At 40.7% G+C, this 26915-nt stretch overlaps 3 protein-coding genes across 3 annotated transcripts; all 3 read left to right on the top strand.

Moving 5' to 3' along the window:
* The first annotated feature begins 195 nt into the window (after nt 1-195).
* Nucleotides 196-6531, top strand: LOC311060461 (uncharacterized protein). Its single transcript, XM_084078643.1, has 7 exons — nt 196-305; nt 1036-1238; nt 2223-2324; nt 2901-2996; nt 3104-3214; nt 3371-3494; nt 3600-6531. Exons 1-7 carry the CDS (start codon nt 281-283, stop codon nt 5552-5554), a joined length of 2616 nt encoding a protein of 871 aa, XP_083934769.1. The 5' UTR covers nt 196-280; the 3' UTR covers nt 5555-6531.
* Nucleotides 6532-7885: 1354 nt separating this feature from the next.
* Nucleotides 7886-14929, top strand: LOC311060412 (uncharacterized protein). The gene is made up of 7 exons (XM_084078591.1): nt 7886-8022; nt 8623-8819; nt 9648-9749; nt 10660-10755; nt 11046-11156; nt 11265-11388; nt 11967-14929. Exons 1-7 carry the CDS (start codon nt 7986-7988, stop codon nt 14066-14068), a joined length of 2769 nt encoding a protein of 922 aa, XP_083934717.1. The 5' UTR covers nt 7886-7985; the 3' UTR covers nt 14069-14929.
* Nucleotides 14930-15803: 874 nt separating this feature from the next.
* On the top strand, nt 15804-25560 carry daglb (diacylglycerol lipase, beta). The gene is made up of 15 exons (XM_084079380.1): nt 15804-16407; nt 16759-16910; nt 17378-17552; nt 18131-18398; nt 18836-18958; nt 19135-19262; nt 20342-20468; nt 20849-20932; nt 21759-21836; nt 21996-22076; nt 22691-22818; nt 23155-23223; nt 23484-23556; nt 23923-24176; nt 24344-25560. The coding sequence occupies exons 1-15, from the start codon at nt 16313-16315 to the stop codon at nt 24519-24521; spliced, it is 2013 nt and encodes a 670-aa protein (XP_083935506.1). The 5' UTR covers nt 15804-16312; the 3' UTR covers nt 24522-25560.
* The last annotated feature ends 1355 nt before the right edge of the window (nt 25561-26915 follow it).

Consider the following 26915-nt stretch of genomic DNA (forward strand, 5'->3'; position numbering starts at 1 on the left):
ATTCTTTTGAAAATAGCAGATCTACAAGCTCACAACGCGTGAGCTTGTAGATTGGATATTTTTAAATAGCCAAAATGTAAAGGTTTAAAGGGCTCATGTCATAGTCATAGCCTAGTAGTCGCTTCTTTTGGGCTTGTTTTCATAGACCTGGATGCTTATTTCTTTCGTAAAACCTGGCAACATTATTAACCACCATCGCCATACAAGTAAACATTCACTCCTAACACCTCAAATCTGTTCATTTTTGACCACTATACTATGTTGTAGCTGGATTTACAGGATGGAGCCTATTTCAAATGGAAATGGTGAGTGAAAACTGACAATTAGTTGGTATTTAAATGTATTCTCACAGTGAAAAACAGTATGGGACCCCATGCGAATCTCGATCAGATTGTATATTGTGTGGTGTAATTTAAAGTAAAGTAAAGTACATTTACTCAAGTACTGAACTTAAGTACACTTTTGAGGAATCTTTACTTTACTGGATGAGTGTTTCCAATTATCAGTACTTTTACTTCTACACCACTACATCTCAGGAGGCAAATATTGTACTTTTACTCCACTACAATTAATTGAAAACTTTAGTTACTAGTTACTTTGTAGTTTCTTCTTTTCAGCCCTATATACATTTCGGCCATTTGACAATAAAACCTGATATTTTCAAAAGATTATTATACATTTTATACATTTGAAAACTTGTGAAATGGGACATTCTGCGTAATGAGTACTTTTACTTTTCTACTTGAATTATATTTTGATACCAATACTTTTGTACTTTTACTCAAGTAAATTGAGTATTTAAGTATTTCAGAAATGTATTTGAGTATTTCTACATTGCAGTAATGGTATTTTTACTTAAGTAAAACATTTGAGTACTTTTTTACATCACTGGGTGTAATTTACCATGACTAATCTGATACTGCAAGCATAACCTCTGTAAAACAAGCTCACATCCTTGAGACGTCACATAAGAGCGTATTGCTAACGTTTACCTCTTCACTGTAAATAAGATGATGAAAATGACTTTGCCTGCAGGTCCCCCCCTTCCTCTCTCCTGTCTGCGTCTCTTGGTGTCTCCACTGCGGCTGGTCTCGGCAGCCATCTGGCAGACTGTCCAGCGCAAAGTGGTGTCCGATTATGGCGTCCTGGAAGAGTTTGTGTCCACGGTGACAGACGTTGTCCCTGAGCTGCTCTCCAGAAGACATAGAGCTCAACTCATTCTGTGTCTCAGAGCACGGGTGAGTAAAATAATCACAGAAAACAGTTGCATCATGCCATGATTGTTTTCATTTAACTTGTACTGTTGATGTTGTTTTTTTGTTCTATTTTGGCTATGATCTAGGCTGTGTTAAAAACAACAACAACAGCAGAGCAATTGTTTGGCCTGCTTATATTAGGGTCCAAATAGATGGCAGTAGGGACTAGGGAAGTAGCCTTGAGAACCAATGCGGTTCATGAGCCATGTGGCCCATCATTCAGGAGCCTATCTCCCATTTCTGCAGCATGAGGTGCCTTGATGATGTACAAATTTACCCTGGGCATGACACTAGCATTTTCACAAGGCTTTTTATGTCTCTTTCTTTTCCATCTCTTCGCTATTCTTGCTTTCTCTCTCTTATTTCTCTTTTTTTATATATAAAATGTGTGCGCTGTAGGGCCTTGTTAACGCTTCAATACAGTTAGTTAATAAAACATCAACTGATGCACAAACTGGACACATCATCAGTGTTGTTACCTGGAGTCACTGGGTGTTTCGGGTCTTGCAGCAGACACCCTCCTCCAGGCGACCCGCCTGAGGCTGACCCCACTGTCTCTTGGGGGTTAGAGACAGTGCTGATTGGGAGTTAGCCTGGCACTAGCCAGACCGACAACGCGGATCCACCCACACATGGAACGTATGTGAGTGAATCCTTCTTGGTCGTCACCCAGTTTTAATCCTACCTGCTCTGATGTATTCCAGCGTTATCAATTCCTCCAGATCGCACAATCCAAACTGTGACGCTGCTGAGTGCAGAGCAGAGCCCCCGACCTCCCTAGACACTCTAACTACAAGGCCACTGAGCAGGTTAAATAGATGGCAGACCTGTTGTTGTTGTTGTTGTTATTATTATTATATATATTCTTAAATAACTGGAAGAACTGAACTGAAAGTCATGGTTGCATTTACCTCTTTAATAAGAGTGTTTTTTAAGAAGTATTAAAAAGCATTGTTCTGGTTTCAGCTTATCGTGGAGTTATGCCGGTCTGAGGCTACTGCTGACTTCGACATTATTCAGCCACACCTGGACAGACTGCACACCCTCACAGCAACATGGTTGATAGAAGTATGGGAAACGTCACATATACCTATTTATTCGCCACATCATTAATTAGGGCTGCAACTATCAATTATTTTCTTAGCGGGTATTCTATTTTCTTAGCGATTTTTCTATTGATTACTTTTTCCATGCATTGAATAATTAATTGTTTGTCATACAACAATGTTACACAATAGTAACATGCAATAGTGTCACACAAAAGTGCCAAAAATAGACCATCTACAAGCTCACAACTTCAATATTTTTGATGATGATGATGATTTTTGGAAATTTGGATCATTATAAATCGTTTTTTTTTTAAATAACCCTTACTAATTCAGGGTTCAGGGTTCAAGGTCTTTATTGTTGCATCTTGTGTACAGGTACAAATTACTTTTTTGGCCGCTCCCCCGCCATTGCAGCAGCATAGCAACATGATAAACAAGGAGGGAAAAAAAGAAATGCAAACATGATTATTTCATCTGATATACTTTTAGAGTTATGCTTCTTAAGCTTATATACATTACAGTGGTCTACATGGTCCTGCCCCTCACTGTTTTTAGATTAACAGTTCATGTTCATGTTTTTGTTTTCTTCTTACAGCCAGGTGCTACAACTATGGAACAGGCAAGCTCAAACTTCTCAGATCGCATTAAAACTTTGCTGGAAGATCCAGAACAGAGAGAGCACTTTTTCCAGGTCAGAGTTGATGTGGTACTTTGTATTTGTGCTTGTTTTAAACTGCATTTGTGCTGAGCAATACACATAAAAGTGCACTGATGTCTTCTCATATTACTTTCCATCAGAATGCTTTCCCTGAAGAATTTGGTCCCAAGTTTGACAAGGAACTGAATACCTTGATGTGGCTGTTTCTATCCAGATTTGAGCATGTTCTTCCTCGTCAAACCCTCCAACAGGTTGACAAGCATGAAATAAAATCCTAGCAACATTACTTTTTTTACCAATACGTTTATATCAACACAACTTATGCATTTTATATTTAATTGTTATTGGTAACCTGCAGTTCATATTTATTCGGACCTTGCTTGACTCCACATTCCACCTTTCCTCAGGTTGCATCCATGCTCGGCAATGTTCCATTTGTTCTGGAGGAATGCATGGAGACCATTTCCCACTCTCAAGAGCTTAAAACTCTACTGGACTATCAGAAAGACCCCAGACAGCTAGAACACAGTAGTAAGCTATATATAATCAAATCGTGAGGAATTCATAGATTGTGATCACTTAATTTCAGATTCTTTTCCCTATAATTTTGCTAAAACTGTTATTTTTTGTTTTTAGATTGTTCGTATGATGGTTCCCGCGTCTTTTCAGTGCTTGATCTCTTCTCGGTGGAAAAAGGACAGATAGACAATGAAAATGAAGAATCAGAACCCCATACTTTGTGTGATATTGTTTTATTAAGATCAGAGACGGAGAGTACATCTCAAACCTCAAGTATAAAGAGTACTGAAAACGAGACCACTGTGGAGAGAAACCAAGAGGAAATAGTTGACGAACCTGGTGTCATTAATGGAAGTGATGAAAGAATGAGACCCCTGTATGATGAAGAAATGAATGAGATGAACACACCAAATGAAGAGAGCGTGGACATTATTGATACAGAAGCAAGGAAGAAGTTTCAACCGCCAAATAACTGCAGTGTCTTGCTGAAAGAACTTGACACATCACTGGCTTTTCATTCTATTGCCTTAAGACGGAACAGAGATCTCGAGATGAAACTGATTCTGCTGCAAGAGAAAAGAGGACTTCACGGAGAGGAAAGTCCTGCTTGCAGTTCTTTATCTACGTTCCAACCAGCTGCCTCAGAGTCTCTGTCCATCAGTGGATCCGTTTTGCCACCAGTTAATGAAATGGTACCAAACAGTGCGACTTCCCCTGAGGTATCTGATGATGAGGCTTCAGTCAGCTCTGACATAGACCCATCTTATTTTGCTCCTACAGAAAGCTGTGATGATGAGGAGTCATCATCCAGGAGCTCAGATGAAGAACCTTCCACCATGGCAAATGTTGACGAGTCAGTTAAGCGCAAAGCGCAGAATGATCGACACCCCAAACCTGCCACTGCAAAAGAGACCCACTTCCGAAGGTCAAGAGGCCGGTGTTTCATCTGCAATGAGCAAGTGAAGACTACCATGACGGCACACCTGAAAGTCCATTTCCCAAATGGTGATTACGCCTGTCCGCGTTGCAACACAAAGTTCAAGATTGTGTCGTCCTTCATGTTGCATATAAAAAGAACATGCTATGATCAGCAGCAGGTGAGCCCAGGGGAGGGCGAGGAGGGCCGTTGTCTTTTCAAATGTGTCGACTGCGAAAAGGCATTTAGGTACAAACAATCCCTGGAGGAGCACAAACGGACACATAATAAACTCTACTGCGAGGTGTGCAGGAAAGTGCTGCGAAACGAGGATACATTGGCAAGGCACAAGGCTTCACACACTCCATTTCAGTGTACACTGTGTGAGGAGAACTTCCGTCTTTACAAACCCTTGGCTCGGCATTATGAAAATGTGCATCAGATGAGCAGACCATTCAAATGTAACCACTGCTCCAAAGGTTTCTCCAAGTTGAGTTACTTTATCAGGCACGAATGGAAACACACAGGACAGCTGCCGTTCCAGTGTGCTCAGTGCGCAATGCGATTCAGAAACGATGCGGACCTCGTATCTCATTTGAGAGTGCACACGCGAGAGAAACCATTCCTTTGCGCAGAATGTGGTAAGGCGTTCTCCGTCAGGACAAACCTGAAAAGGCACTGGGATTACATTCATGGCCACCTACGCAATGAGAGACGATATTCTTGCTCGCAGTGTGAGGCGTCCTTTAGAGAGAAAGGGTCCCTGAGGAAACATGAGAAGAGTAAACATTTACACCAGTTATTCCGTTTCCCATGCCCAGACTGTGGGAAATTGTTTTCCTCTTCAGCATTAGGTAGACATAAACTGATCCATACAGGGGAGAAGCCTTTCAAGTGCAAAATGCCTGACTGTGATAAGTATTTTAGGTCCAGAGGTGAAGTGAAGAGGCATACCATGCAGTCTCATACTGAAGAAAGACCATTTAAATGTGATATCTGTAAGAAGGGCTTCATAAGGGACTGTATACTCAATGTACATATGCGTATACACTCTGGAGAAAAGCCTTATGTTTGTTCCGTCTGTGGTAAAGGGTTTCCACAGCTTTATAGCATGAAGAGACACAAAAGACTTGTACATACGTTCACACAAATATGACCTTGTGAGCTTTGAATGGATCATAACCCCGGCCCACATTGATCACTGGGTCATCATATTGTAGGGAGAAGTGGGCTTCAATCTGGCTTGTTAAATGTGCTTCAGTCATTTGTTGGAGTGAAACAACACAAGGCTGTTCAATATACTGTAGACTTAAGTTAATAACCGTGAAGCTGTGGACATTAACCATGATGCACCAGAAGAGCTGCAGTTGCTAGATTGCTCCAATCCTGAGTGCTAGACATATTACAATACTCTGTTTGCCTAGGCTGAAAATAACCGTTCTGTACTTTTAACTCTAAGTTAAATCACTGTTGTGACTGCCTTTTTCCTGTGTGTGTTGGGGGGTTATTCTACCTTTCATTCTCTATTCCATACTTAGAATTATTGCTCTGAGGGACAGTAATCTCTGAGTGATTTATCTAGACTCATTAATTGGCCATATGTGTTAATTTAACACTGTCTATATCCTAGCGTAGCGGATAGTTGCGATAGATGTTCGCAATCGCCGGGAAACCTGTCCCACATGTTCTGGTCTTGCCCCAAATTGTATACGTTCTGGAAAACCTTTTTTGATGTCATGTCTGAGGTGTTGGAGACAACCGTTCTGCCGTGCCCTCAAATAGCGATTTTTGGGATCCCTGAGGAGGATGTACTTACCAGAAAACAACTTAATGTTATTGCTTTTGCTTCATTAATTGCCCGCAGGAGGATACTCTTACACTGGAAAGCAGAGCCCCCTCCCTCGGCTAAATCATGGCTGATTGATTATGTCTTTTCTGAAGCTTGAAAAAATTAAATTCACAATTCGAGGATCCTCTGACAAATTCTACACCTATTGGCAACCATTAATAGCATATGTAAGCGGATTACAATCATTATCACCTGACTGAAAACACATGGTACTGGGGTGCTTTGGTGGTGTGGATCTCTATTTGGTGCAAGATGCATAACTTAAGGTGATAAGGAGGTGATTTCATGTGAAGGTCATGGATTGAGCTAATTCAGCTCATTACTTACATAATTGTGACTAGTCTTATTTTATTAATCATTATTACTACTATGTTTTTTTTTGTTTTTTTTATATATATATATATATATATATATATATATATATATATATATATATATATATATACATCACTGCTATTATCATTGTTTATGTTTTGTGTTTTTTTTTTGGTCCTGTCTTTTAACTATGTATCCTACTGTATTTATTTCAGATCTTGTACATGTAAATATATTGTTGTTTGTATGTCCGGTCTTATGGGGAATAATGTTGGGTGGTTGGGGAGGACTGGGGAGGGGTGGATGGGAGTTGTTGGGAGAAAATATAAAACCGAAGAGTTGTTTTAGTTTTTGCAAATTTGAATACAATGTCATGCCTACTCTTTGATAAATTTTGCTTAATTTTTTTTTTAACACTGTCATTTATAGATAACTATTTATTGGTACATTGTGTGTCAGAACACAATACTGACGGATCATTTTACAATAAAGAAACATTGTCACACAACCCCTTCTTTTCTCAGTCAACATTACTTTGTTCAAGGTTATTTCATATTGCACAGTGCTATATTGCACTGACTGAATTCAAAATGTGGTTCTTGGTGAAACACCATGTGACATCTATTATAATTTTAATAATAAGCGGTAGTAGATTTTGTTTATGGACACGGAGAACATTACCAAAGATCAAACTGCTTGTGACATCAAATGTCGGGACAACTGTCTTTGTAGATGTATAATAGTCAGTGGTGTAAAGTAACTAAGTACATTTACTCAAGTACTGTACTTGAGTACAATTTTGAGTTATTTTTACTTTATTGGAGTATTTCCATTTTTCAATTTTTACTTCTACTCCACTACATCTACATCTCAGAGGCAAATATTGTACTTTTATTCCACTACTATTATTTGAAAACTTTAATTACTAGTTAGATTTAGATTAATATTATTATTAGACAAAAATACCTTAACCACTTCAGCTCTATATACATTTTGGCCATTTAAAAATAGACGATATTTTCAAAAGATTTTTCTAAATTTGAAAACATGTGAAATGGGACATTCTGCAGTGCAGAGTGAGACTTACTACTTTTTGGTACTTTAAGGTACATTTTGATGCCAATACTTTTATTTAAGTACATTTTTATTTCGTAACTTTTATTTGTACTTTAACTTAACTAAGAAATGTGAGTACTTTTTCCATTACTGATAATGGTGACCTTCTGTCCTTCTGAGACGACTTGGGTTTTCCATGCCCGGAACTGATTGTAGATTCACTGCGTTTCGGAGGAGCGTTTAACCGGACGGAACAGTCAACAAATACGCTATCGATGGTAGCAGCACTGCTACACTGTGGCAAATGTTGCATGTAGTGTAAATACTATTGTTATATATAACTAATCAGTAATTTAACTTTAGCTGAATGCAAAGGATGGAGGAATGTATTTCGTATGTAAATGGTGAGTAAAAGTAACACATTTAACTAGTTTAGAACTAGATGACGCCAGCCACAGCCATCACCCCCTGTAGGAACACTCGACGACGTGTTTGTGAGAACATTATTCATTGGGGATGTGTTTCTTAACGCTGTTCATTTATTTTATTTGAAAAATACTTGGACTGGTTATAATTGAGTTATTGACAACCATAATTAACGGCTATCTAGAATCAGAATCAATCTTTATTGGCACATCACATTACAAGAAAGGTGGGTGAAATCATCATTGGAGTTAAAATATAGACAGAGTCATCTCATAAAAAGCGAGAGGAGAGACATAAAGATAAAGTGCATATTATATGACTAATCTGCAATACAATTAATGTGACTAAAGTGCAAAATAAGAGTCCTGAATGCACGTATATAAATGGAGTCCCTTTTTAAAACACATTTCAGTTCAGTCTGTGCAGTGTCGCCAGACTTAGCTCTTGTTCAGCAGTCTAATTGCTGTTAGGTAAAAAGTCTAAACACTGTTCAAGAGTCTGGTGGTATTGCTCCTGTATCGTTTGCCTGGCTGTGGATGCGGCAGTACAGTATGACTATGAGTTTTGTTCTTCCTTAGGTCTTCCTCTCTCCTGGCTGCGTCTCTTGGCTTCTCCACTGCGGCTGGTCTCAGCAGCCATCTGGCAGACTGTCCAGCACAAAGTGGTGTCCGATTATGGCGTCCTGGAAGAGTTTGTGTCCACGGTGACAGATGCTGTCCCTGAGCTGCTCTCCAGAAGACAGAGGGGACAACTCATCCTGGGTCTCAGAGCACGGGTGAGAAATAACCTGAAATGAGGCTGTTTTGCACAGTTCCTTTTTTCAGAAGCATCAGAATGCTTGGTTACTTGGATGGTGTCATATTCCATCAATTGATGAGCATTGTGACTAGTAGTATTATGTATATCAAACAACTGTCAGAGGCGTTAATGCAGTTTTTCATGTAGCAGGTACTTGTCTGTTATCTGTACAGGGCTACATCATGTTGTCCAGCCTACTGGAACTTCAGGTAGCCCTGTTGCAGTAGTTCTTGTCCAGCATAGTATGCAAAAGCCTTAATTTTATGAAGGTTTCCATCTCAATGATATAAGTTGAAGAGGGTAATGTTTAGTTTTGCACACACCACCCTGATGAAGACATAATATGTCGAAACGTTGGTAACTTATAAATAAAAAAGTTTATTGCATCGTGGCTGCGAGTCTGTGCGACCTCTCCTTTCCCTTTTTTAGTTTTGCACACACAACACAAACTATTTGAGAGCAAAAAATGTTGGCTCCGGACCGTGGCCTGGCGGTCCGGGCACCTAGGCTCTAAAGTAGCCTGACAGTGCATCCCGGGTTCGAGTCCCGTTTAAAGACGATCTTTGCTGCATGTCTCTCCCCATCTCTCTCTCCCTATTGCCTGTCCATCACCACTTTCCACTTGAAATAAAGACAGAAAAGACCCCAAAAATGTAGTCTCCAGCTCTATAAGTATTATCATTAATTTGTGTGTGTGTGTTACACACTGTGACTGTTATTTATATTGCAGAAGTTGTAGACTTGTATTCACCAGTGTATTTCTCTTTCTAATACTGTAACTAATCCTATTAACCTCTGGTTGTAGTTGATCCTGGAGTTGTGTCGCTCTGAGGCCACTGCTGACCCCCAGATTATTCAACCACATCTGGACAGACTGCACACCCTGAGGTCACTGTGGAATATGGAGGTGAGTCTAATCCCAACTTCTAGTGATGTTCTTTTTTTTTTAATTGAAAATATTTTAGATATCTTGTGGCCTTGTTATGGTTGTTGTGCCCGCCCTGAAATTGGGGCGTTTTGTTCAATCTCCTGGCCGTGTCATACCAAAGACTATAACAATGGGACCCAATGCCACCCCGCTTGGCATTCAGCATCAAGGGTTGGGGTTAACCCATTAAGACCTGAGGCGATTCTTTAAAAAATTCTAAGTTTTTGGAGAAAAGAAATAAAAGAAATGTTTTCAAGATTTTTCAAAAAAAGCAGATCTACAAGCTCATAGCGCGGCACTCGGTGCCGCGCTATGAGCTTGTATATCTGCTATTTTTGAATAGCCAAAGAAATCTAAAGTGACACAGATGCGTTCCAGGTCTTAATGGGGTAAGTCCCTGCGACATCCTAGCGGCATGTCCAGGGGGAGTACTTGCACATCGTGGCTGGGCGGTGTACTTGTACATAAAGCCGACTCACGCTACAGGGCCTATGGGCCACATGGTTTTGAGGCTACTTACTTAGTATTTGTTGACATTCATTTCTGGTGTAGTTGTTTGTTTTATTGCTTTATCTTCTCATCATTATTTGACTTTTCTTGGTACAGTGAACCGCATGAACCCTAGTGTACCTATTTTTCATGTTATAGTCAAACATTTGACCAAAATAGCTGAGCATTCGGCTTGTAGATCGGCTATATTCAGCAAACAGATTTGGTGTAGAGGAAAAAAGGAGGGGGCCGAGTATAGACCCCTGGGGGACCCTGGGGTTTAGTGGTAAAAGCATGATTTTTATAGCCAGCATCAAAGACATGCCATGTGACAAGGATCAGATGCTGTTATGACATGACATTGAAATGGCATTAACCCTTTTGAACTTGTTTTCTACAGGCTGATAATGTTGATCTAGAAATGTCGGATTCTCATTTTCTGGGTCTTGTACAAAGTCTGCTGAGAGATCCTGAGGACAGAGAGAACTTCTTCCGGGTCAGTGGTTGTGGGTGGCTTCCAATATGCATGAAATATCGAACAAACTATATTCAAAATGATGATATTAACATGTACAGAAAAGTATCCCCATTCATTTAATTTGTGTTTTAAATTTGTCAACTCACAGAGAATTTCTAGCAATCGTGCACAATTCATTTTTAAGTATTTTTCCATTTGCTGCATATTTTGCTCATTGTTGCATTCAGATATGTTGTCAAGTTTTGGTTAGTGTCCTACTCTGCTTAGTTAGATTTTTATTTGTATGGGTATTTGTCTGTGCGTTTCAGGATGTTTTCCATGAAGACTTTGGCCCCATGTATGATAAGTCAATACAGAAGCTGATGTGGCACTTTCTGTCCAGACTTGAACAGCTGCTTCCTTCCCAAAACTTTGAACAGGTAGAGGCAGGCAAAGATGTAGAACACCTTTAAAACATTTAGCACTTGCTGCATCTACTCTACATATATGAAAGTGCTAATTCCATATATACTGTGTATATTTTTTAGGTTGCCTCCCTGCTCAGCAATGCCTCGTCTCTTTTGAACGAAAGCTTGGCAACATTATTTCAACCTCAGGAGCTCAAATCTTTGCTGGAATATCAAAACAACCTCAGCCAGCTGGAAGAAGATGGTAGGTTTTTTTTATCCTCATGTTGGTTGGTCGATCGGTCAGTCCTTCCAGCACTTTGGTTTCAAACTAGATATCTTAAAACCTCCACATCCCATTCATTTTCTCCATAGAGAATTATATTATCAGTTGTAATGTCGTAACAATCTAATGTGAAATGACCACTAGGCTCCTGGTTGATACTGTATGTTCCTGTAGAAGCCACATGTCTATGCAATCAGTCTAGTTGAAAGAAAAACATGTTTAATTCGCATTGTCATGGAGAAATACTCCACTAACCACAATTATAATGTGTAGTGGCAACATCTCTGATTGTGATTGTGATTCTTTTCATTCTTTTTTATTATTTACAGTAGCTCCACTAGTGAGATCGTGGGGCTGAAAAGATGGCAATGTCGTTTGATTCAAACCACTTTGCTCCCGGTTGGGTGTAAGGAGCAGCGTGATCTCTAGGGGTTCTTTGCAGGGCTTTTACATTCTTAGACTTGTTAGGACTAAGCATGTGTGATTCTAGTGTCTATATTAATATGTAAAAACAATGCCATTTTAGTAAAGTCTTGTAATTTCTTGTCCCTTTCCAGACTCTTTCATCGAGGACACCTGCATTATGACAGCTCTGTGTCTCCCCCCAGTGGAGAGGGTGGTGATCGTCAAACAGCAAGAAGATATGGATGCAATTGATGGATTTGTGTATACAGGCTGCACAGAGATAAGGGTGGGATCTGAAGGAAAGGAGATGGAACTGGGGGAAAGTGAGGCAGAAGACGAATGTGAGGAAGACGACCAGGAGTGGTTCTGTGTTGAAGTGAAATCAGGTGATACCGAGTTTGTTTCAGAACAAATTGACATTGAGCCCATTGAAAATCATAACAAAGTGGCACAAAATGACGAAGATGCTGCAATGATAACGGTAACTGTGGAAGATGGGCCAGTGGACATGCTTGATGTGGCAACACAAAGCACAGAGGATGGCTTGGGGAAGAATATGAAATGTGAAAACACAGATCATTCAAATGCTCATTCAAGCCAACAAAGGAGTCAGCTACAGGAAATGGACTGCCTTGTCAAGCTAGAAAGAGTTGATATGACTGTGCCTTCAAAATCCCGACCAGTCAGACAGAACCGGGGGCTCAAGATGAAGACTTTTCTATCACAAATGGTCAAGTCAAGGGACAGTAGCAGTAGTTGTAGTAATATCAGCAGCCCTGAAAAGTTTTCCAATGACCCACATTCCTCCAAAAAGGATAACATGGACCAGAGAACATGTAAAATTTGTGGGAAGGTGGTGAGTCGAGCCAAATTCTTACAGAGACACATGAATCAACACAAGACACATCAGTCCTATTCGTGCTCTGAATGCAAAAGAAAGTATAAGAGCTTGCGATATTTGCAGGAGCACAAATGTCCAAGTCAGAGTCTTAAAGATCTGTCAAAATGTAATGAAAGTGTTCAAGTGGATGAAAACGAGACGACTGCCAGTGTTCCAGAAACGGCTGGAGAACAATCAGAAGATTTGTCATCAGAGAGTAATACCCAGGGCCGCTCTTACTCGACATCTGTGGAAAGGAAGACCCACAAGAAATTACGCCGTTGCAGCCCTGAACGGGACCTAACCACGTCAAATGGTCCTTTCATCTGTCCTCATTGTAGTGTGGAGTTTAAGTGCCAGCAGACTTTAAGGTACCACTTAAGAAACATTTGCTACAATGAGCAGCAGGTCGATCCAGAAAGAGTTGATCACCCCAAGCAATGTTTCAAATGTGATGAATGTGATAAGGCGTTTAAGTACAAATCAACATTGGAATCCCACAAACATACACACAACCCGCTCTACTGTCAGGTGTGCATGAAATTGGTGCGTGACTCAGAAGCCCTGGCATTGCACAAGATATCGCACACACCGTTTCAGTGTAATCTGTGTGAAGGGAACTTCCCAGTTTTCAAGGCACTTTACAAGCATTACAACGATGCTCACAATCCCAGCGGGCCGTTTGTGTGCGCACACTGCCAGACAACTTTTGTCAGTTTAAAGCGTTTCATCAGACATGAGTGGAAACATACCGGTCACCAGCCATTCCAGTGCCCTCATTGCCCCAAACGATTTAGATCATACTCTGACCTGTTGGAGCATCAGAAGAAACACACCAAAGAATACCCATTCCTTTGCTGGGAATGTGGAAAGAAATTCAGACACAGTATAACACTCACTAGGCATGTGCAGCGCGAACACAAACCGGGCCAACCTGTCCCGGAGAAACCCACATCGTCTTACTCCTGTGTTCCTTGTGGAAAGTCCTTCACTTCCAGGTGGTGCTTTCTGAAACATGACAACTTCTATCACAAAGGAGTGCGTTACCCGTGTACACACTGTGGTAAAGGGTTTGTTGGCAAAGACGCCCTTGTGAGACACAATTTGATTCATACTGGAGAGAGGCCTTTTAAATGTGATGACTGTGACAAGTCCTTCAGATCTGCGTCTGAACTTAAGGTTCACAGGCGATATCATACCGGTGAGCGACCATTCAAGTGCAGTGTGTGCGACAAGGGATTTGTACAGTCCTGTTTTCTCACCTTACACATGCGTACTCACACAGGGGAAAGACCTTACATTTGTACTGTGTGTGGAAGAGGGTTTGCGAGCTTGCATGGCCTGAAGAGACACACGAAACTTGTACATGCATAGCTTTGTGTGGTGTTGTATTATAGTGATTTATTAACCTATTAAGAACTGAGGCTGATTCTAAAAATGCTGTTGCTATATATCGTCTCTGTTGGGTGAAACCCTCATGTCCAAAACTGTGATTCAAATTCAAAAATGGCAAAAGACCAGCTCGAAATGCAGTGCGAAGCGACATGTGAATGCTACATGTGATGCTTTTGTGTGACGCTGTAGTGTGATCAAGTAGGGCATTCATTTACGAAAAAACACAAAGTTAGAATAAGGAGATACGATGTCACTTTCTGCCCAATAACAGCGATATATAGCAACTAAAATGACATGGAGGCGTTCCCAGCTTGAAAGGTAGAACAACGTATAGGTGTAACAGGTCTAGATGAGTCAATAAAAGGTCTCCTTAATAATTAGATGAGAAATGTTGAGATTGATCTGCATATAATACAATGCTTCAATTGTACGATTAAAAATGTAAACAATAAATAAAATAAGTGGTTCATAATGCCATAAGATGTTTTATTCTGTGCTAAACTTAAGAGTGGGTTTTGAATCGTGTCCTATGATGTACCATTAAACTGCAACTTTGACAGGATGTTCTCTGGCACAGAAATTAGTAACATTTTGTTGGGATAGATCCATGGGGGTTTCACCTAAAATGTTTATACTCGCCAAGAATTACTTAAAAATGATCCACTATTTTATTTCGCAAGACCCGTTTCCATTACAGTAGGTAAGGGTGAAACGAGATTTAATGAAATGATGAGCCTCTGAGTCTGACCAATGGATGTGTAACACTTTCACCCAAATAGTTTCACTAGCTTCACACGGGGTGCCATCTGCTGGTCACATTGAGGTATTGCAGTCAAATTTGGCATCGGATCGGGGATCCTTTGATATATGAAGCATATTCTGCATTACTTTAGCTTGATTTTTTCTATGACTGAACCGAAATAGTCCTCTGATCTCTGAAATGTGTTCTACAAATAAAGACTGATTGACTGACTTTGCAACTGACTAGTAACTAATGTTCTCTAATAATTGTAGTGGAGTAACAAGTACAATATTTGTCTCTGAGATGTATTGGAGTAGAAGTAAAAGTAAAAACAATTGGAAATACTCCAGTAAAGTAAAAGTACCTCAAAATGTTACTTATAATAGTATGTAAGTAAATGTTCTTAGTTACACCACTGAATATTTTAAATCAAACAATGTATATGTGTGAATCAGCTATCTTCCTTTAGACTAAAAAAAACAAACAAACCAAAGCAGTAATGTGTCATCATAATTCACGTGACGTGGTAATTTGGAAGCAACAAAGCAAAGTTGTGTAGCTTCGTTATCGGTTCACATAAAACTACATTCTAGGGTCAAACAAGGTTACTCAACCAAGACGCGTCTACTTGGCTGAGGCGGAACTAATCTACGTGTTGTTTCCCACGAGCATGTTGACTGACCGGACACCACTGCTAGTGTTGCCATGTCTGCTTATCATAAGCGACTGGGCTTCTTTTTCTGTAAAGTTGCTTTTAAATATTGGTAGTTGCTGGTTGCGTTTTTTGGGGCGTGTTTCCTAAGTGTAGTTGCTTATTCTTTTTAATATTATGTGCCAGGGACAAGATTTGTGTATATAAAATGTTTCATAAATTAAAACCTTTATTTTTCAAGATTATTCTATGAAAATAGTTTATGTTGGGCCTGTTTTCTTAGACCTGGTTGCTTGTTTCTCTCGTAACACCTGGCAACACTGACCACTGCGAGCAAAACAAAACAACAGCTGAGGTTTTGTATTATGTTTGTGTAATTTCCGACCCGGGCGGAGAATAATGATAATAGCAGAATAACAACCAGGCGTCAGATTCGGCAGCCAAAATCATACCTTTTATTTCTTCATATGTAATGTCAAATGGCAACTTTAGTGTTAGTGTTAGACAGTAGCTTACATTAGCCGATGAAGCTACATATGAGGCAACCCAGACAACGCCTGTGTGAAGTCAAGATGTAAATGTTGTGACCAGGGGGTCGACATTAAGGATTGTCCCACTTGTCCTGACAAGTAATACATCTTCAAGGACAAGTCCATTGATACATGTACTTGTGTAAATGTGTCTGTCAACTAAGTCATGCGTGTTGTTAGCTGGCTTGTTGCTTCGTGGTCTTTGCTCAAGAGTCAAGACAGTTTGACGGCCTGTTAGCCAACGTGGAGTTAACAATCACCTAGTTTTTGACCATAGGGTTGGACAGATCAGTCTCAATATGCCTGGGATGGTGGCGTTCGGTCGGCGATGGGGAATCGCCAGTGATGATCTTGTGTTCCCCGGCGCATTTGAACTGTTTTTCCGTATACTTTGGTGGGTATTCTTTTATTATTGTTATTTTTGGAAGGCTTTTGTGAAAATTAGAGATAAAAAACACTGAGGGATGAAAGGAAGGAGTTCTGAGTGTAATGTCAAGATACAATGAAGAATACAATATAATCAAAGTCATTGATCAGCACAGACTTGAACCCTGGTGACCAAACTAGGTCACCACAAATTATGTAATTGTTTTTAGAATTTTGTTTTAAAGTTGTCTGATTTGTAACTTTTATATCTCATATGTATGCCTTCTATTTTCCCAATTCCTAGATGTAATCTATTTTCAACAGTGATCTTGAATGAATGAATGAATTATTGTCTTTCTCTGCCCTCCTCCTTCTTCAGGTGGATTGGAACCTTCATTCTGTACACTATTCATAAGGGCAAATTTGGTTGTCCTGGTGGGGGAGTTCTTCATAGCTATCTGGTTGTCCTGTTGGTCCTGTTGGCGCTCATCATCCTGTCAATATGTGCTATTGTGTATGTCAGCGCTCAAGGTATGCATTTTGATATTTAAGCTATCAATCATTGACAACTTATTCAAATATCAGTATATGTGCCGTCTCCTAATCCTAATTTGAGCTGAGAAATAAATATGACCTCTATGCCAGTGGTTCTCAAAGTGGGTACTGTCCGGGGTTCAAGGGGGTCCCCAGCAAAAATGTGTTAATTAATACAACATCAGAATCATTTTAACCACTTTATCCATATTTTATAGGTTGGCTATTAAAAAATAGCAGATATGCAAGCACGATATACAAGCTTATACATCTGCTATTTTTTTGAACATTTTGATTGGGGGGGTGGGGGATCCGCAGCCACATACATATCAATTTGGGGGTCCTTGACATTTTTGCCACAGTTTGAGAACCGCTGCTCTATGCAAAGCGGCAGCGAGGGGGGGCTCCATTATGAAGTGAAGGAGGATTTGAAGGCTGTCAATGAATCGCTGTGTCTTTTCCAGGTACCATTACTAACCCTGGCCCACGGCGCTCCATCCCTGCACTGGTTTATATTCGAGCTCTGCTGTATGTCCCTGAGCTGGTGTGGGCCTGTCTGGGGGCCATCTGGGTGTCTGATGACAGCCAGGGCTGTGAGCCTGCTGCAGTGGGTGCCGTCATTGCAGCAGTGGTTGCTAGGTGGGCTGATGATCTGTGTCTTTTGGGACACAGTCACACATCTGTACATTTCTTATTCTTATTATGTTTTATGGGAATAATAATGTGTCATTATTTCTTGCTTTGTATTCGCTGTGATATGGACAATGATCATTGAATTCCATAGAAAATGCCTGGATTTCCCACAATTTGACATATATGTCAAATTGTTTTTAACCCATTAAGACCTGGAACGCATCTGTGTCACTTAAGATTTCTTTGGGTATTCAAAAATAACAGATATACAAGCTCATAGCGCGGCACCGAGTGCCACGCTATGAGCTTGTAGATCTGCTATTTTTGAAAAATCTTGAACTTTTTTTTTTTTTTTTTCAAAAAACTGTTAGATTTAGAAAACATTTTTAAGAATCACCTCAGGTCTTAATGGGTTAATTATAGTGTCCAAAACATAATGTGAAATGAATGAGGTGCAGTTATTTCACAATATGCCCATCAGTTGTTTTTGCCTTCGTGGTACATCTTGCATTTAGGGACATGGCTCTGATTCTGATCGATAGCGCTTTGATCATGTGCTTTTGTTTTTGCTTTACCCGCCCCAGCTGGATACTGCTGCTCTCTACAGGGGTGGGCGTGGTGTTTGTGTTCGACCCGTTGGGGAGTCCCCGTCAGCAACCTGCTGCCGTGGAGCAGCTTGGGGTGCGAGACATGGAGAGCAGCGAAGGCTCCCAGTTCCTGTCAACAGCCCGTTCATTGGCGATCAAAGTGTGGGAGAGCAGGCTGCGGTTGCTGTGCTGCTGCCTGCCGCAAGACGAAAGCCACAGAGCTGCATTCAACAGCATCGCGCAGCTTGTCAGCGGGTTTTTCTCTGTAAGCGTGTATTTGTTTTACCTGCCTTTACATGTTTATGTTAATGTATTTGATAAAAAAAAACCTAAGCATGTCCCCTCAAAGTTGAATAATCCATTATTTACTGGTTAGTTTGGTCTTAGTCGACCACGACCTTGTGAGTTGATTAGTCGTTTTTAAATACTTTTTTCCATGAGGAATGAATTATTTCTTAAAGAATAATATCTAACTACAATTAACACATAACAAATTACATATCTTGTAAACTCTAAATATCACCCTTGAATTCTAATAGTCTTATAGGCCAGTAGCCATTGTGAAATAAAAATCAGAATGTTCAGTTCTTGATATCATCAACCTGAAAGGGCTGACCCCTGCCAGATTGTATGTGGCAAACACAATTTTACAGATTTGTTGGTTAAATAAACTAATAATTTTGGTGTGTGTATGTGTTGCAGGACACAGACCTGGTTCCCAGTGACATAGCAGCTGGTTTGGCTCTACTCCACCAGGAACAGGATAAGGTGGAACAGTGCAGAGATCCAGACAACCTTCTTGCTCACAGCCCTTCCTCTCCCATCGTGAGTATTGGAGTCAGTTTTTAGGCAGGCAGACATATATTCAAACTGATCTCTGGACAATAAGTGAGCCAAAAGAATTGTTGTGGGCCTTGTAATTCAAGATGAGCATAAACGATTTTAAATAATTGATGCATCTTTCTATTTGTAGATCTTTATATATTTGTTACTGTTTATAGGAAGAAGATTTGGAGATAGAGTTGGAGAAGGCAGCCCACTGTATGAAGTTTGCTGTTGCAGCCTATGGTTGGCCCATGTACATCTATTCCAACCCTCTCACTGGACCTTGCAAACTCACTGGAGACTGGTACGGTTCCTCTGAAGACATTCTGTTGAGGGTCTCACTAAACTGACATGTCAGGTTGTTGAAAACAAATGAATGATATTTAGGAATTCAGAAAGCATACAGCACACAGTAAAATCATCAGTGTAATCTACCTCATACATTAGGTACATTATTTTGCACTTTCCAACAGTTGGATGAATAATACTCTAACACAGGGGTTCGCAAACCCGCAGACAATTCACTTGTGGTCCAAGATGCCGGTCCGCAAGACATTTTTTGTTTTATTTGTTTATTATATACCTCCTACTGTAGGACTGCCAAACTCTTCAGAACTCGCTGCTATCACTCAGCTACTGCTTTGTTTGTAGGTAAACAATACAGAACCCATTGCAGCGCATTGTCTGTCTCAACCAGGTGCTTAATGCCATTAACATGCAAGACTGCAACAAAATTGTTACAGAATACAACATTCGTGCCTTTCAATAGGCATGTCGGAGATGTTGCAGGGCAGTCCTGAAACTGCAACTTTTGTCCAGCATGAGCAGAACAATGTCCTAGGTCTCACACCATACAATGAATTTGACCAACAAACATGAAACAAACCCTCCCTGCATAGACCTTCCTGGACTGCCTTGACAATGACAACCGTGTGAACACTGCCAAATTTCTTGTGCACGCCTACTGGCAGCAGACTACTGAATATTTTGTGTGTGTGTGTGTGTGTGTGTGTGGGGGGGGGGGGGGGGGGGGGGACTATTTTTCACATTTTGTGAATTCATAATCTCAGATCCATCATCCTTCCATATTTGGGCAAGACAGGGCAGCATTATTAAACTCTGTCTTTCTTTATATGCAAACTAAGTGAATGCCATGTATTTACCTTAGTTATTCATTGTCAAATAAATATATCTGTTCATATCTCATATATCACAACGATCGTAATATTGTGCAGCCCCAGCCATCAACCAAAAGACGAAGCTGGTTAAGAGAATGACAAAAGCTGGTTAATTTTGTCAAAATGTACATGCATGCAGACTCAAAGCAAATACTCTCTGAGCCTGTGTCTTTTAATCTACTCCATTCTTGTGTGTGTGTGCCAGCTGTAGGACTCGAGCAGCTGAGTATGATATTGTAGGTGGGGACCACCTTGGCTGTCATTTCTCTTCCATGCTGCTCAGCACTGGTCTGCAATACAGAGACTTCATCTATGTCAGCTTTCACAACCAGGTTAGAAGTCTCTCTGCTTCCCCCGTCTTCCAGCAGCATAATGTTTCCCTTTTATCTTCTTTCCTTCCAATACTTCTCTTGACAACAGTCTGATTGAGACTTAAACGAGAGAAACTGTCCGGCAATCTCGATTTGACAGCCTGTCCATTAACCACGTACAGAATACACCTACAGTGTATTCTGTATGTTGTTGGTCATGGTCCACCAGGGGTCTGTGCTTGCCTCCTTTTCCCCTCTACAACATATCTCTTTACCTAAAATAGACTATCAGCTTGTATTCTGCTATTTTCACAGAATGTTCAGCCTATTATGACATGCCACATACACAAGGGTTCATATGGTTGATGCTGATTACTGAATGAAAAAAACATTTGTCGTAGATCTACGAGATCCCGTTCTTTGTGGCCCTGGATCATAAGAGAGAAGCCATACTGGTTGCTGTTAGAGGAACACTGTCACTCAGGGTGAGTTACACAGCAAGGCTTAATAGTTTGGGGCTTTTCATATTTTCTTTACATTTTTGTTTCATTGTCGGGGACAAACACTAAAAATTGTGTTTAATAATCTTTCAAAAAGCACATTTATGTGTAATGGTTGTGAAAAATGTACCAGTGAAATATTATATAAAACATTGCTTAATGGGCAAGACCACTTTGGTAGAGGTTTGGGTTGTGTAGTTACCTTGCCATGATGTCACTCCAAAGGTGGACAAGAAATCAAAAATAATCCATTGATAAAAAAAATAGAAATATGCTCCTCATTGACTTACATTGTACGGTAAAACAGCTCTCTAAGTCACATTTAGCACATAAACAAACACAGAGTTGATTCAGACAATATAAACATCACCAAACCAGTACTTTTTGTTTTTTTAAACTTCCTGTTACCAGCCATCATCATGGTCCATGATGATGGCAATCATCATGGACCAAAGTGGTCTTGCCCTTTTAAGTTGCACAGTGTGACTTTAACTCAAATGTGTTTAAAACTAACTAAAATTAGATGTGGAATAGTCAACTATTATAACCTTGGTACACAGTAAATCTGCAGTATTAATGTAACTCTGCGGATAACTCTGGTTACGTATACTCTTGGGAGTTACAAATGGATAAATGAACCCTGAGGATTTTACAGTGTAGAACCCCTGCAGATCTAGAAAACCCAAAAGTTTTACCCCTTACTGTAAATCCACGCGTCTCTCATTATGAAGTGCCATGCCATCGTTTGCTTGCCGTTCGACAGTGTACTCTGGTCAATTGATTATTGTGTCTCCCGTCATGTGTGATGCAGGACGTCCTGACGGACCTGTCCGCTGAATGTGAGAACCTACCAGTGGACGGCGTGTCGGGTACCTGCTATGCTCACAAGGTGAACTGACCTGCTGCTGCATTTACTGACCTGCTGCTGAATTTTTACCCATCTGTCTTTGTGTTTTTCTATCATATCGTTGCTGTCAGGCAGAATCCTTGTATCTGTGTCACACAAACATAGTGGAAATAGAGTAATGTTGTCTCTCTACTCTCTCAGGGCATGTCTCAGGCAGCGACGTACATCTACAAAAAACTGGTCAATGATGGCATCCTGAACCAAGCTTTCTCCATTGCACCGGTAAGACTTGAATACACCATGAAATACTCTGTGTTGATTTATCCATTTGTAACTATTAGAGTGTACAACTGTCCCAAGATTAGTGGTTAATGGTGGTTAGATGTTAAAATGAACTCAGAAATCAGAAATAACCACTTTAACCGTGGCATCTGAATTTCAGCCATGTTATAGGCATGACATTCAAACAATTTCACAAGATCTGCTAATTTCAGCAAAGAGTTTTGGTGTAGAGAGAAAAAAGGAGGGGACAAAGTACAGACCTCTGGGAGACTCAGAGACTACAGTTTAAGTGGTTTACAAACTGACAGTGAAACAGTTAACAGTTGAGTCTGCAGAGGTTTTGTTTATCTTCTGTGTAGTGTGTCAGGTGTTTTTTTCCTGGGTATATTTGACAATATTTTAATAAAATCAGACAAAAAGTATTGAGCTATTTGGCCTTCATCATAGCTTAAACTCATCATCACGATTATTGAACAAGGAGATATAAAAAACTTAATGTGTAAGCTTGGGCATGTTGTATTCTCTGCAGATAAAGGGGGGGGGGGAAGCTAAGAAGCAATTGGTCAGAATTATGGGTTGCATGAGCGTGTGTTTATGTGTACCTGTGTTTCTAGGAATATAAGCTGGTCATCACCGGCCACAGTCTGGGCGGAGGTACAGCTTCCCTGCTGGCCATCCTGTTGCGCAATTCTTTCCCCACGCTGCGGTGCTACTCCTTCTCTCCACCAGGGGGCCTTATGAGGTAAGAAAGGAATAAGCTGGGACTTTAATGGCATGTCAAATGTGGGCAGTTGGCATGCCTGAGTTATATTCTCTGGACTGGCAGAGAAATTCCCACCTCTGTTACTAAGCTGCCCAGTCACTGTGAACAGCAGGGCAGTATAACAATAATGCTTTGGCAGGAGAAAATTACCGTGAAGTGTACATTTGTCAAAATGGATAAATTAACATTGGACTGCACTGAAAACCTATTTTCTTTATAATTTAATATTGGACGTGCCTTGCCATGTTAAATGGATTTTCCACATGTTTCTTTTTTTTACACTTTTGTTTTATATTATTGTATGTCTGACTTCAGTAAAGCCCTGGCTGACTACTCCAAGGACTTTGTGATCTCTGTCGCGCTAGGAAAAGACCTGGTGCCGAGGTACGATATGCTTCTGTTCCTAAAGAGAGTGTGTGTGTGTGTGTGTGTGTGTGTGTGTGTGTGTTCTGGAAAGTCCTGGAATGAGAGGGCTAATATGAATGTGCTGTGAAGCCGAGATTATTATAGACCCTTGAGTGATGGAGTGGTTATATTTGGCTCTGCCCTGCTATCAACATATGCAGAGAAAATGAGAGCAACTCACAGTTGTGCCTTGCCTTTTCTTCTGCAACATTCTCTCCCATTGTACTCCCTTTAACCAGGCTGAGCATTCCCAATGTGGAGGATTTGAAGAGAAGGATACTTAAAATGGTTTCTAATTGCAATAAGCCCAAGGTGAGAGCTATTCAACACTTTAACCGAGAATACAAAGGATCAGTAATGCCACAACTGCAGTAAGTGTCATACTTCGTCACTCGACAGAAATGACATATTTTCAACTGAATAAAGTGTCTCTTTTCAACAGGTTTCAGGTGAAAATGCATAATTTTTGTCAAACGATACAAAGTAAATACAGCCTTAATGGCAGTGATCCTAGAAGATAAAGGCTACACTCACTTCCACTTGTTTGTGACATCACTGTCCTATCCATGGCATATAGTACTACTAAATATACTACTGCACATTGTCCAAAAGAAGTTCCATTGCAAGAAACTAATCCCTTAATTCTGTCGCTGTCATCTTGGCTTTGCCCACTCCCAGTATCGCATCCTGCTGCAGGGCTGTTGGTACGAGCTGTTTGGAGGAGACCCAGATGACTTCCCCACTGAGATGGACAATAGAAGGGAGGAGGAGCTTAGCCAGCCGCTGCTGGGCGAAGAGTCACTGATGATTCGCCGCTCAACCTCCTATCAGAGCCTGGGTTCAGAAGATTCGCCTGCCCACACAGCTGCCCACCTACCGCTCTACCTCCCTGGTCGCATTTTGCACATCACAGAGGACGGACCGCCACGGAGGTTTGTCTGCCACACAATTGCCTCTCTCTCACTCTCTCTCTCACACACACTTGGTGAGCTTATAATTGCCTGCAAGGTGTACTTGCCTGTGAGAGGGTGTGGTATTAACGAGCAGGACATTCTTCAGTTTTCCAATCTACTGTTGCTTCTTTTCTCCTTCCTCCCAGATCCTGTTTTACCCAGGTGAGGTACCGTGCTGAGTGGTCCAGTGAGATGGCGTTCCGTAGCATTTTGATAAGTCCTAGGATGCTTGCCGATCACATGCCCGATGCTGTGCTCCATGCTCTCAACAGTCTGACCAGCGACAGGCCCTTTTCCCTCTGCAGCAGCCACCCTCACATCTAAAGACGTACAACATAGGCCAACTCCTCATGCCCTCTCCTCTGTTTCCTATGATACCCCCTTCCTATTTCAAGCCTATGTCTCTCTGTGACTGAGACACTCTGCTGAATTACTCTTACATGCCTGGGTCAAGATTGTATTTAGGATGCACAATCAACCAGGCCTCTGTTCCAAGCACCTGATCCCAGCTTTATTTGGCTTTGGTCTACCAGCTTTCTTACACCATACACATTCTGAAAATGATTGTCAGGGGAAGGAATGATGATATAGAGTTGTGTTCACCTGTGAATGAACCTGTCTCAACAAAAGATGACATTCAAGAACTCTAAAGTTGAGTTGCACTAATATTGTTTTATATAATTTATATATAATCTATTGTCATTTGTATTGCTTATTGTTTTTAAAGTGATTGCATAAGCCATCCTCAATGCCCTCGTTATTGATTGTGCTCTGTGTTAGATTGAGAGTTAGATTGTGATGCAGTTTTACTGTAAGGGTCAGTGTTCTACGTGTTTAGTTTGTGTGACTGCTGGATTGCTGGTAGAAGCTTCCCTCTGTCACTGATAACAGTGGCCATTACTTTGTTCCTCATCTGTGCAAAGGACTTAATATAAGTCTGCTCCAAGATCTGAGGATAAGGGCATCTTCTACCTCCTAATGTGGACTTGACGTTAGGTTCATGTTGTCTTTGTCTCATGTTGAATGTAAGAGACTTCAAGAGAAATCAGGGTGAATAGTGCCTATGCATCACAAAGGAGGAAAAAAATGTTTGAATTGTGCTCTGTGCAAGGACATTGTTTTGCAGTTTTTGTAAGCCGAATACATGCATGATATTTACAGTTTTTTTTGGCATGAAAATATTGGGTCAAAGATTAAGTAAGATTTACTTAAATGCTACAAGGCGATTTGTGGGAAAATGTGTAACTGCCATAGATATGTCATTTTATCTAAATTAAATGGTATACAAATGTGATGTCTATCATTTTCACATCCTGAAAAGAGTGAGGGACTTCTTAATGCAAATAAAACATGGTCGATTGCGTGCTTCTCCTTGCTTTGTCGTAAATATAGTAACAAGAATATTTTAAATATTCAGTGTATGCAACCTGCCGAGTTGAACACCAACACAGAGTGGCCACTTCGGGTTTGATCCCCGGCCCCCAGTGTTAGTGACGAAGTGTCTCTAAGCAAGACACTTGACCCCCTGACTGCTCCGATGAGCAGGTTGGTGCGTTGCATGGTTTCCTCTGCCGACTGTGTGAATGTAACACAATGTAAAGCTCTTTGGATAAAAGTGCTACATAAATACAATGCATCATTTATTTTTATTACATGTAAAATGTAACATTGCTTGACTTAATCTGAAAATGTTGGCACACATTTTGGGGTCAATGATTGGAAAATATTTTCAAGTAATAGTTCACCAAGAACCAGTATTTAAACGATCCAGAAATGACCACATTAACCACTAAAACTAACCGCTTGCAACCTGCCTTATCCCTCAAACATTGCATTGTGAGCATGTAGATCAGCAATTTTTGCTATTCAGTGTACGACAAAGTATATAGGGCTTAACTTAAACCTCCATTCTTAGTAAAACTGACATGAGTTACTTACAACTGTACTTGGACTGCCTTTTCCCATCTACACCAAATCTCTTCGCCAAGAATAGCTGGTGAGCTTACAGATCTGCTATTTTTGACGAATGTTCCCCCCCAGAATAGGCATGCTGGGGTCCAAGTGGTTCAGCCAGTGGTTAAACTAGAGAGTATTGGAGTTGGTGAATCGGGCTTGCTAAGGTTCGATTCTAGGCCTCAGCTAAACAGTATATACTAAAACTGTCTTATATAATTATATAATATATATAATTATGAATAAAACAAATATGCAAGACTTCAAGTTAAAACATTAAAATGACAGATTAAAAAGAGCAATTAAAAAATGAGGGAAATGACTTTATCATATCGTATCATAGGCAATTAGACAGGGATCACCAAATGTGTTGCAGTGGTGTAGTGTACATAACCTTTTTTTTGTGCTTTTTACCCCTTTTTCTTCCCAATTGATTCCTCCCCACACACTGCTGTTGGCACTGCTATTGTATCCTACTGACTCACCTGCCAGTGAGGAGCCCCCACTGGGAGGACGTAGTCATAGAGCCTTTGTCCTATACCCCAACACTCCCTGCTGACAGGTGCCGCCCAGCCTGTAGGAGTACCTGCAGTGACAAATATCACCCTCCCTGCCTCGGTGGGCGGCGGCCCTCCCCCGAAAACGGGCCAATTGTGTTCGTATAAGACACTCGACAAAGCTGGATGCACCACAGGGATTCGAACCCACAAACTCCGCGGTGGTGGTGGGCAGGCACTCTTAACTGCACACTTGCTGTGCATCCCA

This window comes from Gymnoscopelus microlampas (assembly GCF_963454915.1).
Source record: "Gymnoscopelus microlampas genome assembly, chromosome: 14".
Taxonomy (NCBI): domain Eukaryota; kingdom Metazoa; phylum Chordata; class Actinopteri; order Myctophiformes; family Myctophidae; genus Gymnoscopelus; species Gymnoscopelus microlampas.